Consider the following 15,847-nt stretch of genomic DNA (forward strand, 5'->3'; position numbering starts at 1 on the left):
TCATGTTGTCCGGTGTTGGGTCTCTGCGCCATGTTCTCTCGAGGGCTCGGCAGTTCTTCTGGAAGCTCTTGAGTTCATCGGTGAACCATGGGGCTTTCTTGCTACCGGGTCTGCTAGGCGGGGTCTTCAGGGGGGCGAGGTCGTCTGCACAGTTGCTGATCCACTTCACGAGGTTGGTGGCCGCCTGGCTTGGGTTAGTTGCGCTGGTGAGAGGGTTCATGCTCAGGGAGGTCGCGAGCTGGTCGGCTGTGATCTTGTTCCAGCTTCTGCGTGCAACCTGTTGCTGGTGGTGGTGGATCGTGGTCCTTCTGAAGTTGAAGTGGATGCAGCTGTGATCCATCCAGTGGAGTCTGGTGGCCTTGCTGGATGAGAAGACGGGGTCGAGTGCGTGTCCGGCGTAGTGGGTGTGGGTGGTGACCAGCTGCTTGAGTCCCAGGTTTGCGAGGTTGTCCAACAGGGTGGTGGTGTTGCGGTCGTAGTTGTTCTCCAGGTGGAAGTTGAGGTCCCCGAGGAGGATGTAGTCAGCGGAGAGGAGGGCGTGCGGGCTGATGAAGTCGGCGATGTCTTCGCTGAATTGTGTGCGTGGTCCCGGTGGTCTGTAGATGAGGGTGCCTCTGAGGGTAGTCTTGGGGTTGATGTGGACCTGGAAGTGCAGGTGCTCGGCGGGTGCAAGGGTGTCGTCGGTGTTGGTCGTGATGCGGATGGTGTTCCTGTGGATGATGGCGATGCCTCCTCCGGTCTGGTTGATGCGGTCCCTTCGGATGATCTTGTAGCCGTCTGGGATGGCAATAGCGATGTCGGGTGCTGAAGAGGCGTTCATCCAGGTTTCTGTGAGGAAGGCGACGTCTGGTGAGGTTGTGTCGAGCAGGTTCCAGAGCTTGATGGCGTGTCTGTGGACGGAGCGGGTGTTGAGCAGGATGCATTTCAGGTGGCTGCTGCTGTTGCTCGTCTTGGTCTTGGTTGGTGCTGGAGTAGTGCTGGTCCGGATGCAGGTGAACTTGCAGGCGGTGCAGCAGAAGAGTCCGTGGGTGCGTCTCGTGCAGTTGAGGAAGTAAACTATCTAGGTGTAGGTCATTGTATCTCTGGACAGGGTGTTTTCCCTAAAAATAGAGCGTGTTGACTCCATAGTGAACATTAGTGAGTTGTTGCCTATTCTAGGAATTGTAGAATTTTACTCTAAGTTCATTCCAGGGTATGCAGATAAGACACAAAACCTTGGAAGGTTGACAGATGAGAGTTTGGATGACGGTTTATATGAGTACTAAGTGTGCAAGTAAGTTTCTCCTTATCAAGGAGGATTCAAAAGAAGTCCCTGCTTGCAAGCTGTTGTGCCAGTTGAAGAGACTATCATTTTGACTGATGCTTGTGCCAAAGGTTTAGGAGAAGTGTTATTTCAAAAGAAATGTGGGGATAAACATTTGATTACTTGTGCTTCGAGATGTTTGAGAGGCTCGGAGATTAATTATTCTGTAATAGAGAAAGAATCTTTGGCCATATTTTGGGTATTAAGGAAGTTTAGAAATGTGGTTTGGGGTACCAAAGTGAAGGTCCTAGCAGACCATAAACCTTTAAAAGAGGTGTTTTCAAAATAGGGTCTGGATTCTATTTCTTCATGGATTAAGAAGTGGATTCTTTCACTTCAAGAGTTTGATTTCAATGTTGATTTTATTCCATAGGTAATCATCAAATCTTCTAATTGTCTTTCACGTTTAGTAGATGAATAGAATTCTGATTTTGATGAAGAAAATGGTTGATGTGATAAATGTCTGTGAAATCACTTTGGGTGCAATATGTGAGTCTGGGTGGAAAAATGAAATTGGTAATGATCTTGAGGTTGAGAGAATGGTTTGTGATAGTCATGAGTGTTGTACTAGTGATAAAATATTGAAAAACAAACTAATGCCCATGGTCTGTAGGAGTTTACCTGATCATCCTTGGGATGAGATAGCCATTGATATTGTTGGACCTTTGCATGGTGTTAATGACACTCTTTTCAATTCTATCTGAAAGATTGTTTAATTAACCATAAGAGAAGTTCCCTTTACCATCCAGAAACTAATGAGGCTGTGGAAAGAGTTAACAAGACTTTAAAAGAAAGCATATAATTGGCAAGGGCAAATAACTTGAACTGGAAATCTGTCTTGCAAGACAAGATCACTATTTATTGCACGTCTCCTCATATGACCACAGGAATATCTCCCTTTAAGTTATTCAAGGGTAGAGCTTCGAACTTTAAATTATGTCCAGGATGGAAGAGTTTGAATAAGGGGTTGAAAGCATTGGAGACAAAGAGAACTTGATAAATTGTTGACAAGGAAACTGTATTGTGATGTTAAGAAATGGGCTCAATCTAATTATGTGAATGTTGGTGAGCATGTGAAGATTAGGGCACCTCTAGGTTGTCAACCCTGGTCAAAGTACACTAAAGTCAGAAAAGTTGTCAACATTTTCAAGAATGCTGTGAAGACTGATGATGGCAGAATTTGGAATAGGAGCCGGGTGGTTTTGGTCAATTCTAATTTGGTTTCATTCTCTAGTCCTAGGTATCTCACTTGCTCTTCTTCCTTGCCAAATAATGCTGATTTGATTCCTCTCTGATGTTTTCAGCTACTTTGCCCTTTAATGTCAGAGAGAGGAGTCAGAGGATCAGTAGGTTACCTTTGTATATGAAGGACTATGTTTGTTTATTACTCTTACATATTAAGGACTGTGTTGGTTTTTTCTTGTGTTATCTTCTCCTTTGTTTTGTTAAACATATTATTTATTGTAAAGAGGGAAGCTGTGTGACGTCATGCTCAGTTCCATGCAGCATGTCACCTTTAAGTTCCATGTAGAATTCTACTGTGCACATTCTTTGGTTGTCAGTTACTGGGAAGCTCCTGATAGCTGAGGTGAATAAACCAGACCTGACTTCAACTCTGTGTATGACTTTCATCTATATGTGCAGAAGACAACACACACAGTAATTACTAAGAGTTGACAATGGGGAACATGGATGTTCGAACTACTTAATGACAATTGTTCTCAAACATTAGATTCCTTTGCAAACAATTTTCTGACCTGTTCCTACTTGTCCTTTGTTCACAGGGGGAGCTGATACTGTCCGGTTGGTGAATTCCGGGGACGCCTGCAGTGGGAGGGTGGAGATCAAACACGAGAATCGCTGGGGGACAGTCTGTGATAGCGACTGGGATCTGAAGGATGCTGAGGTGGTCTGTAGACAACTGAACTGTGGATCGGCATCCAGAGCAGAAAAAGGCAATATTTTATTTAGAAACGGTGCCTTTCCCGTGTGGATGAGTGACGTCAGGTGCACTGGAGCAGAAAAGTCTATTTTCGATTGTCCACGTGCTTCATGGGGATTCAACAGCTGCAACAACAAGATGGATATTGGGGTGCAGTGCAGAGGTAAGAGAAACAAACAGCAATTCTTCAACAAAAAAGTACAGTTGGATTAATCAAAAAATGTCGTAACAACATCACATTACTATTGAAATCATAAGAAAGAAAATTAATGAAACAAGACAATGTTAATCCTAATAGATGCATAAAAGTAATTTGACAAATTGAATAGATTTTATTAGGAAATAGAGATTCTAGTGATATCCTTCAGAGATTGTAAAGTCTTTGAAAGCAACAAATGAAGAAGGATGTGTAGTGCAACAACCCTACATGCTGATGACTTACATCAAGAATCTAACCCTGTCACTTCTGCCCCTTCAAAATACGCAGGTTATAAGGTGAAGAAGTGTCCATCTCAAGGCAAAACCAAGACTAGTTTTCCATTCAAAATTTTATTTTTTGTATTCTATACATCAGATTCTATGCTTGTTTTTGATACAATCACTCAATCAACTTCATGTGAAAATATATATAAAGATGAAGAAAGAAGCATGACTTCAAAAGTAAGTAATCAATATATTTGGTAACCAATTCCAACAATTAAGAAGCCATGCAATATCTCCACCTACCATTTTAATATTATGTAAGCAAAATTACTGTCAGGGACTAGCCACGCTATATGTGTTATTTCAACGGTACTCTGCGTCAAGGAGGCATTCCACGGGTATTATTTTGTTTTTCCCAAGGATCACCCAAGGATTTTTACGCTGCCCCAGATTTACTTAATCATTTAAACCTGGTGCAGCGCCAAAGTTTAAGCCTCCCCAGAGCAGGCCCAATGAGGAAATTTTTGTTTTGCATTCTGCAGCACATTTTGAATTAGGAAAATACATCTCAGGATTGTTTTTGCGCAATAAAGTGTTCCTTCTGGCACAAAACCAACCCTGTCTGCAAAGGAGGAACATTTGCACCATGGTGAAAGGGTGCCTACATTGTCACTAGGCAGCAAAATGTGCATTAGCGCAGGTGGAAGGACAGGAATGCACCGTATTTCGTTAATAGGGTGCATTCTTGCACTTTCACATTAGTGTAGGGTAGCATAGCAAGCCTACACCAATTTCTCATTAATTAGGGCCCTTAAATGTTTCATCAGCAGAGCCCGCATGTGCTCCTTTGACTGAAAACAATCTCCGATGGCTCGACAGAGCAGAAGTTGTTGAAGAAAGGACATTACACCCTCTGCTCAAGAAAGGATGAAGGTGACATATGTTTTTTATTCTGTTCATAAATAAAGAAAATGAATGAATAATAAACAAATATTACTTATTAAAAACTACAGGCATCATTACGATGCTGGTGAAATTCTTGTCCAACCAGCATTGAGGCGGCAGCGGGACAGTCCGACAATGAGTTGGCGATCTTGCTGCCCTTATTACAATGCAGCCACCTTCACACCAGTTGCAAAGTGTATATTTTTCATTGCTGCTTGTGCAGCGGGCTGCAGCATCGTACACTTTATAAACATCCTGCACCATATTGCAGGCACAATGCAATGCATGACACTAGGTGCAGGAATGTTTAGGGGGGCACCATAGGTGCCCCTCAGCCCCATAGCAGAGGACCAGGGTGAGCCGCTGCTATAGGCCCCCAAAGTCACTTTCCACCTGGCTTTTCGAGGTGGGTGAAGTGCCATGAAAGAGTAGGCAGAAAAGTGACATTGTAATCCCTAAGCTGCTGCCTGAGCATGCGCTGCCCCTATTGTATGGATTACTGACCCTCAAACAGTTTGACATGTTTATTGGCTCCATTGTAATGCATTGGTCAACCGCAGCAAGTAACAGCAGTCGACCACATCCAATGAGCCGTCAGAAGCGGTCGAACCGCCATCAGAATAAACCTCTAAATATAAATTCATTAACATTAATGACATTTCCACCCTTTACCCGTATAAGCCCCAAAAACCTACACCTAAAATGAAACTTAAAAAAAATATTTACACAAACACAATAAAACATTCTCAATCATATATTAACTAGAAGTTAACAACTAATTATTAATTAGTTAAAATGTATTTACCCCCCCTCCCTTTACTCCTATAATCCCACAACCCAAACCTAAAAAAGTAATTAAACAATTAACATAATGAATTATCAATTAATTAAGTAATTAATATCAATAATCAACTAATTAATAATGAACTTAAAAAACAATCATTGAACCCTTTAACACTATTAACCTCACAACCCACATCTACAAAAAATGTATATCACAATTAACATAATTAATTATCAATTAATTACTTGATATTAATTACAACTAATAAATAATTACAAATACATTACTTTTAACCCTTAACGCCTAAAAGCCCATAACGTGCACCTAAAAAAAGAAAATTATACAATTAACATAATGAATTAGCAATTAAGACATTAATTAATATTAATTAACAACTAATTATTAATGAATTAAAAATAAATTACTTCCCAAGATTCACCCCTGTAAACCCCACAACCTGCCCACAAAATTTACATTAAAAATAATTATTGGCAAACTACTAAGAATTTACCGAATATATTAGAAAGTATTAGCAATAATTTACTAGCAAATTACATCACATGCATTTAAAATATATACCAACAAACATAACAATAATTAAAAAACTATATTTTAATAATCAATGAGCCTGATTACGATGTATGGTTTACAAATTCTTTCACAGGTTAACATAAATATTTCTGTTCAAAAACCATAATAAATTGAAATCCCTGCTGAAATAAAAGCTAATTAAATAAAGTGAATTTTATCATAGATGGGGCCTTAATTACTAATTAATGATCCCAATGTGTAAGCTGTATTTTTGCAACTAGTAAATATTTTGCAAACTGACACATGCATGATAAGGTTGGTTAAAAAAACTGTTTCAGAGAGAGTAGCAATTCAACCTAACTAATTAATGTTGATTAGGTTGGCTATAAATTGTGACTCAGTCTCCTTTGGAGCAATCACAAGGACACATTACTTATAGACAAAGCAAAACTGACTAAACAAACTCTCCACTTTTGCTTTGTGGACTTCAAAGCCGCTTTTAACAACGTCAATCGAGCCATTCTTTGGAAAAAATTAGCCCTCTGCGGGATTCCCACTCATCTCCTAAACCATTTAATCAAACTGCACTCCAACACGTGGGTTCAGGTGAAGCTCAAGAATGGAGCCCACCTCTCTAGGCTCATACCAACTACAAAAGGCCTTAAGCAGGGGTGCGTTTTAGCTAACGGTGGGCGGCCAGCTACGCTCCGTCTGCGGAGTGTGCGTAGTGCCGCCTACTCCGCATTTTGCGGAGCTGGCGGAGCCAGGCGGCACTACGCACGCTCCGCAGACGGAGCGTAGCTGGCCGCCACCCGCCTCCCTCCCGCCCTCCCTAAATACTTTAAAATAAAGGAATGCAATAATTTTAAAAGCACTTACCTTGCCGCCGCTGGCCGCCGCGTTCCCCGGGGCTCGTTATCTTCCGTCTTCCGTCTTTTTCAGTAATGCGCATGCACGGGCGGCCGCGCATGCGCATTTTCACGAGAAAATGCGCATGCGCGGCCGCCCGCGCATGCGCATTATTGAAGAAGACGGAAGATAGCGAGCCCCGGGGACGCGGCGGGCAGCGGCGGCAAGGTAAGTGCTTTTAAAATTATTGCATTCCTTTATTTTAAAGTATTTAGGGAGGGCGGGAGGGAGGCGGGTGGCGGGGCTGGCGGCCAGTGGTTTTGCGGAGTGGGGCTACGCGGAGTGCGGAGGTGGGCGTAGTTTCTCGCCCACTTTGCGTAGCTCCGCGAAGCCCCACTCCGCGAACTCCGCCCAGGGTTAGTTTTAGCACCAACCCTTTTCAATTTATTTACAGCTGATCTGCCACCTGCTCTAGAAGCCTGCAATGCGCACGCCCCGACTAGGGGGTCAAGCCTTGCCCAGCATATCCAACGCAGATGACGTGGTCCTGGTTAGTCACATTAAAGTAGGACTACAGCATCTCATTAATACATTGCATGGATACGCTGAAGAGAATTTACTTGAAGTAAATATCAATAAAACTAAAGTACTGTCAATAACTGGGAACAAAAAGTCCCACTCCTGGCTCCTTGAAACACAAGTCATCGCGATCTGCTCTGAATATAAATATCTTGGCATCACAGTCGACAAAGGAGGCCACTTCTTAAACCACCTTGAGGCCACAAAGAGAAAAGGTATGCTGATTGCGACAACACTGAAACAACTCAAAACTAAGCTGAGCGGCCCCACTCTCCTCCCGTTGCTTCGTGTTGCCCAAGTTAAAATACAGTGATCTATTACCTATGGCAGCGAAGCATTAGGAGGTACAGATGTGATACTGCTGGACACAATCATTTCAAAAGCGTACAGACTCCTCTTAAATCTGCCACCTTATACCTCACAAGCCCAGATCCGGCTAGAACTTGGACTAACGAAACAACTGTTAGCAAGGAGAGGATCGTACATTAAGTGTTGATACAAAATTAAGAATTCACCGGTCAACTCACTGAACCATCATCGTTGGCAAGATTTGTGCAGTTGCTCCAAAATGCCGGGGAAAAAGTACTTAGAGGAGTCCCTGGCCATTACAGGACTAAAAGAACTATGGGAAACATAATTACTGCATGCACGATTTAAGCATGTAGTAAATAAGAGCATAAAGAGACTCTCTTTTATAGAGGATAAAGCCACATTTGCCCATAGGCGCCACGCCTGGATGACTCTGAGCACATACAAATCACCCGGTTTACAGGCTTATTTTGGACTGCGAGTATTGCAGGAAATCAAAAGCCTTTTTAAAACATAGGCTAGGAATACTACCAGCCATACCACATCTACAACCATGGCTGAAAAGGAATTGTGGGACAACATGCAGGTTATGCGGTGCAGGGAAAGAAGACATCGAACATTTACTATGCTCCTGCTCGAAGGTTAAAGAGGAAGAGTAGCTCTCCTAAAAACAACTTTTAACGAACGTAGAATACGCACAGAGACAAGCAGTCCTTGCATGCTTCGACCCACGACTTCCGTCACTAAATGGGAAGTTGGTGAAATTCTTGACACTAGTGGTGCTTAAACTAACAAACCAAGACATCGGCGGCCCAGACAAAACATAAGGAACTATGGACACTCCTTAAACCCTTATTTTATAACTGTTATATCTTCTAATAATTAAGATCTCTCTCTTAAGACTTTTTATTGATGAAACGTGCATTCAATTGTATTTTTGTAATGGTTTTAATAATTCAGAAACAATACATTTTTTACTTACTTACTTACAAGGACGCAGGGGTCAGGGCCTGTGACTGGGAAGAGCCTAAAACATAGGGAATAAGCGTATAGCACCGAGAATTCTAAGTGCTACATTTAAAAAGAAATACTTGTTTAGCCAATTCTGAATTGGATAACCCACCCAAGTAAGCTATCATTTTACTCTGGAAACTAAGGAAAACGCTGTGGGGTAGGACATTTGTGCCGGCACAGTGATTCCACACAAAAATATGTGAAGAATGTGTTTTTTTCCAGCTGAATTTGAGGCTTGCAGGGCATTCTGGGTAGGAAAACATTGGGGGATCCATCAAGCCATACCTCATTGGACTCCTCCGGGTGTCTAGTTTTCATAAATGTGTGGGTTTGGTACTTTCCGAAGATGGCCACCAAGCCCAGGGCCAAACCACAGGTGTCCCCCCAAAACCAGGTAGTTTTGTTATAGGTAATTTTGAAGTCTCCACAGTACGATTTGGGACATTTCCTGTTGCAGCTACTAGGCCTACCCACACAAGTGAGGTACCATTTTTATCGGGAGACCTGGGGGAGTGGGAGGAAATTTGTGGATCCTCACAGATTTCAGAACTTTTCCACACAGATATTTGAGAAAACAAGTGATTTTTTTCAGCTAAATTTGACGTTTGCAGGGGATTCTGGATAGGAGAATGTTGGGGGACCCAGGCAAGCTATACCTCGCTGGACTCCCCCGAGTGTCTTGTTTTCAGAAATGTGTGGGTTTGGTAGGTTTCCCTAGATGGACGCTGAGTCCGGGGCAAAATATTCTTGGGACCACCCGTGCGAAACCAGGTTGGTTTGTGATAGGTAATTTTGATGTCGCCTCGCTATGTTTTGGGCCCTTGCCTGTCGTGGGTCCTTGACCAACCCACGCAAGTGAGGGACCATTTTTATAGGGAGAGCTGTGGGAATGTTGAGTTGGAGGAAATTTGTGGAACCACACAGATTCCAGAACTTTCCCACACAGACATTTGAGAAAAAAGTTATTTTTTTCTGCTAAATTTGAGGTTTATCGGGGATTCTGGGTTGGAGAATGTTGGGGAACCCAGGCAATCCATACCTCTCTGGACTCTCTTGGGTGTCTAGTGTTTAGAAATGTGTGGGTTTGGTAGGTTTCCCTAGATGGCTGCCAAGCCGGGGGCCAAAAACTCATGGGACCCCCTTGAAAAACCAGGTTGGTTTGTGATAGGTAATTTTGATGTTGCCTCACTAAGTTTTGGGCCCTTCCCTACCACGGGTACTTGTCCCACCCAGACAAGTGAGGTACCATTTCTATTGGGATACTTGGAGAAATGCTGGGGGGTAGGAAATATGTTGTTTCTTTCTGCAGCGGGAACATTTTGGCACAATAATGCAAGGAAAATGTGACCGTTGAGGTTTGCAGGACATAAGATGACATGTTGGGATCCACAAGAGAGAAATCACCATGTACTCCCATGGGTGTTTAGTTTACGACAATATATATAGTTGGTAGGTTATTCTTAGATGGAATGTACACCTTGGCATAGAGACACAAAAGCAAACATTACTGCATAGCCATCTATTACGCAAGCACACATACATACTGGTTGGATTTGGCACGAGGGCGAGTGATGGTTGAGTGCATATACAATTTAATTAACAAGAGATTTCACAAAAAAGAAATGCACTGTCAATATTTGAAAGGACAAAAAACTGAACCAGTGACGTCAAGCCACGTCAAGGCCCAAACCGCTTTACAGGCCATTTACACACCTTTCATATGCAATACACACAAGACCATTCACACCACCAGGCATAAAACCAACACATTACAACATTCGCTGAAAGGGACAAGGTACACCCTTCTTGAGAAAGATAGAAAAGGCAACTATTTCTACACAACCACCTATTCCTCAAGAACACATACATACTGGTTGGATTTGGCATGAAAGTGAGTGATGGTTCGGTATACACAGCTGTGTTAACCAGAAATGTTACAAAAATGAAATGCATTGTTAATAATTTAACGGATGAGAAACTGAACCATTGACTCACAGCTCGTGAGCTGTAAAGCCACAACAAGGCACCAACCTCTTTAGAGACTATTGATACACCTTTTATACCTGTGACACATACAAAAGCATACACATCGCCAGTCTGGGGCCCAGCACATTACAACACTCACACCAGCAGACAGGGCTGTTCAAGGGCCCATCACTTTCACACGCCCACATTCCTGACACAGCAATCAAACCACCTCACAGATTGTGTGGAGTGGCATTTAGCTTGCAGTGTGTGTAGTGACCAGCTGCAAGTCACTACACACACACAGCCAGCCAAGCGCCAGTCAACGCACACTGCCAGCAAAGTGCCAGTCCACGCACACTGGCAGCCAAGCGCCAATCCATGCACACCACCAGCCAAGCACCAGTCCACTCACCGCAGTCAAGCACCAGTCTCCTCACACTGCCAGCCTAGTGCCAGTCCATGCACACCACCAGCCAAGCACCAATCCATGCACACTGCCAGCCAAGAGCCAATCCACGCACACCACCAGCAAACCACCAGCCAAGCGCCAGTCCATGCACACCACCAGCCAAGCACCAATCCACGCACACCGCCAGCCAAGAGCCAATATACGGACTCCGCCAGCCAAGCGATAGTCCACGCACACTGCCAGCCAAGATCCAGTCCAAGCACACTGCCAGCCAAGAGCCAATACACTCACACCACCAGCCAAGTGCCAATCCACACACACCACCAGCCAAGCACCACTCCACTCACAGACAGCCAAGCGCCAGTCCACGCACATCACTGGCCAAGCGCCAATCCATGCACACCACCAGCCAAGCACCAATCCACGCACACCGCCAACCATGCGCCAGTCCACTCACCACCAGCCAAGCGCCAGTTCACGCACACCGCCAGCCAAGCACCAGTCCACGCACACTGTCATAAACTTGTTTTTAAGAAATAAAACACAAACCAATTGCAATTAGATACAAAACTATAACTACAAACACGGGAGGCGCAAGAGGGCGTCAAGCAAGATCGCCACACCTGTTTGAGGCTCCTGCTGCCCGGGTGTTTATCCATCATCCATCCTGTCCATTGTTCAAATACTGTGCTACTGAAAGGCCCCACTCTATCACCCTGATCGTGGAGCATCTGAGGGGGCCAGCTGCGGGACGATACACTGCCCCGATTCTGAATTGCTTGCTTTCCGATCCCCGCCTCCCTCATCCATAAAATGGCAGCTGCGGCGCTCGAGTGACCGGAGGGGGACACTGGTGAGCTGTCCACTATGACACTGGCACACAGAGAAGAAATCGGCGCACTAAGCGGCTTGCCCTTGCTGGCGGGTAAATCCTGGAGAGTTGAGCGCGGATCCCCGCAGCCCGCTGACGGAGTTGAAGACCCAGGGGGAGACTGCAACGGATCATCGTGGTGAGTGCTTTGTGCCGTGCTGGGGCCCATGCCGCTCCTGCTGACAAACCTGTGACTTTCCAGGGTCGGCGCGGTGTGACATGCAGCCCTATTGTTCCTTACCTCGCGGCATGCAGCGGCCGGACAGGCCGGTAAGGGGGGCCCCTCCAGAGTGAGGCTTAGCATGCGCGGCCCCTGCCGGGCTGCTTTGCATGGAAGAGAGGAACCATGAGCTGCCTGATTGAAGTCCTGGGGAGGAAGCTACCCTGCATATGCTGCTGAGACCGGGGCTACCATTGCAGCCTTTCTTCACTTGAAGCCTGTTGCAATGTGAAGGTGGATAAGGGGCTCCGAGAGACCGCTGTCTTCCGGATGCCCCACTGTGATGGATGTGATGGATGCATGGCCTAGAACCTGCTAAATCACTGTTGGGACTTGACTATTCCCTTCTGGGCGCCGAAGGAGATATAGAGGGTACCCCCCTCACCGCCAAAGTTGCCAGAGAGGCCTTAAAGACGATAAAAAGGGAACAACCATAGCTTCACATGCGAGGCCATTGATTGCTACGAGCTGGGCCTGTAGAATCTCTCCTGCACCTGCTAGGGTGATGGCCCGTGAAGACCCATTGATTGTCCAGCTGCTGTCCTGTGGAACCCCTTGGCATGATACCCAACCCCAATACAGCAATCCCAATAGGTGGCTAGGGTGCGGAGAGGGGATATTCTACCGTCCTGTACCAGTGAGGACTAGCGCAGACATCTGTTGCTGAGGACAGTGTGCTGTGGGGTACCCACTCTTCCTGCTACCGTCGTGTATTGCACTACTTGCCCCACCGCAATATGCTGAACGCACATCTCCGAAGTGAGAGACGTATCCCACCGGGACCCAGCCGATTTGCAGGACCACCATGGGGAAGCCAGGACGGCAAGCAGCCGAAACATCTACAGCAGACCTGAAAGAACTATTGCTAGTAATGCAGTCGAGCCTGACATCAATAGAATCTAAAATGGACTCCATGTCTGCTAGAATAAATGACCCTACTCACAGAGTGGAGACGCATGATGACAGGTGAACCGAGGCAGAGAGGCGAATATCTGACTTGGAAGACACATCGAGTGCCACCAGTACACGCAAGCTCAAAATGGACAGAGTATTAAAGGTGATAGCTGCTAAAAATGAGGAATTGGAATCATGCTCAAGAAGGAATAACCTCCGAATCCTAGGCGTATCGGGGTTGACAGCCACTGGGAAAATGGAGGAGTATGTAGAAAGCCTGTTCATAGCACTATTCGGCATAGAGGAATTCTCATCGGTCCTTGTGGTGGAGAGAACGCACCGCTCGTTGGCGAGCCGTCCTGATCCCGGAACCCCACTGTGCCCCATCATAGCAAAACTGCTGAACTATCGTGACAGGGACACGGCACACCGACTCTCCCGAGAGAAAGGTTGCCTCAAACATGAAGGAATTGATATATCAATTTACCACGATTTTACCATGGCTGTCCAAGAGCAGAGATGAAAATTCCTCCAAGTCAAGAAAAAACTTCTACAACTTAATATGCTGTATGCCATGCTTTTCCGGCCCGCCTTAAAGTGACGCACTAAAGCAAACAGCACTCTTTCACCAACCCGCAAAATGCCTATGACTTCATCAAAACCATACCTGGGTGGCCGGGGGGCCTGGCGTATCCTGAACGCTGGTTGGAAGACAACAGAGGAGCCTCGGACATTGAGTAGCACCCTCCTCAGAAGACAACGCACTCACTGGACATGACTCTGCGTCAGCTTTGTGGAGTACCTACGACCATTGTGGACTGTGACAAATGCTCTAAGGCCCCCACTCATGTACCGCAGACTTAACGAGGCCTGGGCCTCGCTTGCTGCGGAGTGACACTTACGGTTGCAAAACTTGGCCCCGCTCATACCAAACTCAACTGTGGCCCCATATGTACACTGAGCACGCTGCCCTCTTTTGCCAACACCTGACCTACTCTTGACGTAGTGTGATGTTCTCAGATTAGGCGGAGCCTCTCCGCTTCGAGCCCAGGCCTCGCAGATATGTGACGTACCCTACATGTCTGTCACAAAATGTGCGCTCCTCTATCAACTAATGGAAGGACCTCAACAGGGGTGGCGCCGCATCAGACAATAAGACACAATGGATCTATACCTCTTCACCTGAGCACCCTCACCCTCGCAAGGTGCATTTGGCAGCCCTTTAACTGCCGTCCACTAGGTGAACCCTACATCTTGAACTCAGTAAAATGTTCGGCTTACCTCACCGTCCCCAGTTGGGACTGGGGTATATGGGATTGTTGGGGAGGGGGGAGGTACAAGGCACAGCAAGTTGGGGCAACCGTTGTGGGTGGAGGGAGGGGATGGAGTTTGTTTTTGATGTTCTGTTCCTGCACTGTAGCAATTTGACTACTTCTGGTGACCTTTGTCCTCTACCATCACACTCTCCAACATCAATATCCACACACACTATGGAGTCCCGTCCCAGAACCCTTCAGTTCAACTTTTTGATGTGGAATGTGAGAGGTCTGGGAATAACCCGCAAGCGTCAGCAAATCCTCGCTTATCTAGATCACCACAGCGTACACTGTGCTATGCTCTAGGAAACGCACTTGCCTCCCAGTTCACTTCGCACTTTTGCTACCCGTTGGGCTAGGCACAGAGGCTTATCATGTTACTTCTCATACACCCTAATTCTGATGAAGCACATGCTCCCCTACCCCCCCCATCGGCTCCTATGCAGACCCGCAGGGCCGATACAATATTGTTTGTGGAAGGATCTCAGCACAATCTGTAACAATGGTATCCTGCTATGGGCCGAATACTGACGACCAAGAATATTTTCAGGTATTATGGGGAAAGATACAAGATGTGGGATCCACACATTTACTATGGGGGGAGATTTTATTGCAACCATTTACCCAAGTCTGGACAGGTCGATCCCGCAACCCCACCACTCCACTAATGTGCAACTGACCCTCAAAAACATAGTCGAAGATCATGATCTAGTAGACCCCTGGAGAACTCTCCACCTGTTAACTCGACAGGGCTCCTGCTATTCCACCGTCCATTCCACCTGGTTGTGCATAGACTAATGGCTGGTCGACAAAGGACTAGCAACCTGGGCGCACACGCATTCTATCTCCCTTGCACATACTCCACCATTCCCCCGTGCTATTAACTCTAATGCCACCAGATGAAGACACCCCTTTCCTCTCATGGCACCTCAACCCACAGTCGCTGCTAGACCCCATTATGAAGGATGAACTTAAGCAGGAGGTGTCAGACTTCTTCCTCTGTAACAATGGCTCGGTCACACACTACGCTACAATATGGAGGCCTTTAAGGTCACCATTCGAGGAGTCTGCATTGCCAAAAGTGGGGGAGTGGTAAAAGACATCCGCAATACACTCTGAAAATTGGAATTAGACATTAAACAAACTGAGTCGACCGTACAGTCCGCATCTTCCCCAGAATTACAAACACACTTACGCACCCTGCTCACAGAGTACCAGGAAACAGCGGGACGAGAATGCAAGTTTAGGGGGAAGGGAGCACAGCTATGGAGAGGGTGAGAGACCGGGACGGGCATCCTCCATCCGACCCCCTTGTTTTACAAACACTGTGCTAGAGATTGAGGATAAGGACGGCCTAACACACAGAAATACTTCGGATATACCTGCCGCGTTTAGAAGGTTCTATAAAACACTGTATGCTACCCACCGACAGGCCCCCTGTAGACTTCAATTCATTCTTTAAGGACACTGCTATTGCCTGGCTGGGGAAG

At 45.9% G+C, this 15,847-nt stretch overlaps 1 protein-coding gene across 1 annotated transcript in view; it reads left to right on the forward strand.

Moving 5' to 3' along the window:
- LOC147663740 (soluble scavenger receptor cysteine-rich domain-containing protein SSC5D-like) overlaps window positions 1–3,458 on the forward strand; it is a 215,446-nt gene extending 211,988 nt beyond the window's left edge. The window contains exon 4 of the mRNA XM_086950236.1: window positions 3,088–3,458. Coding sequence (XP_086806362.1) covers window positions 3,088–3,458 — 371 coding nt within the window. The remainder of the gene's footprint in view (window positions 1–3,087) is intronic.
- The last annotated feature ends 12,389 nt before the right edge of the window (window positions 3,459–15,847 follow it).

Source organism: Lissotriton vulgaris, unplaced genomic scaffold (assembly GCF_964263255.1).
Source record: "Lissotriton vulgaris unplaced genomic scaffold, aLisVul1.2 SCAFFOLD_999, whole genome shotgun sequence".
Lineage (NCBI taxonomy): Eukaryota > Metazoa > Chordata > Amphibia > Caudata > Salamandridae > Lissotriton > Lissotriton vulgaris.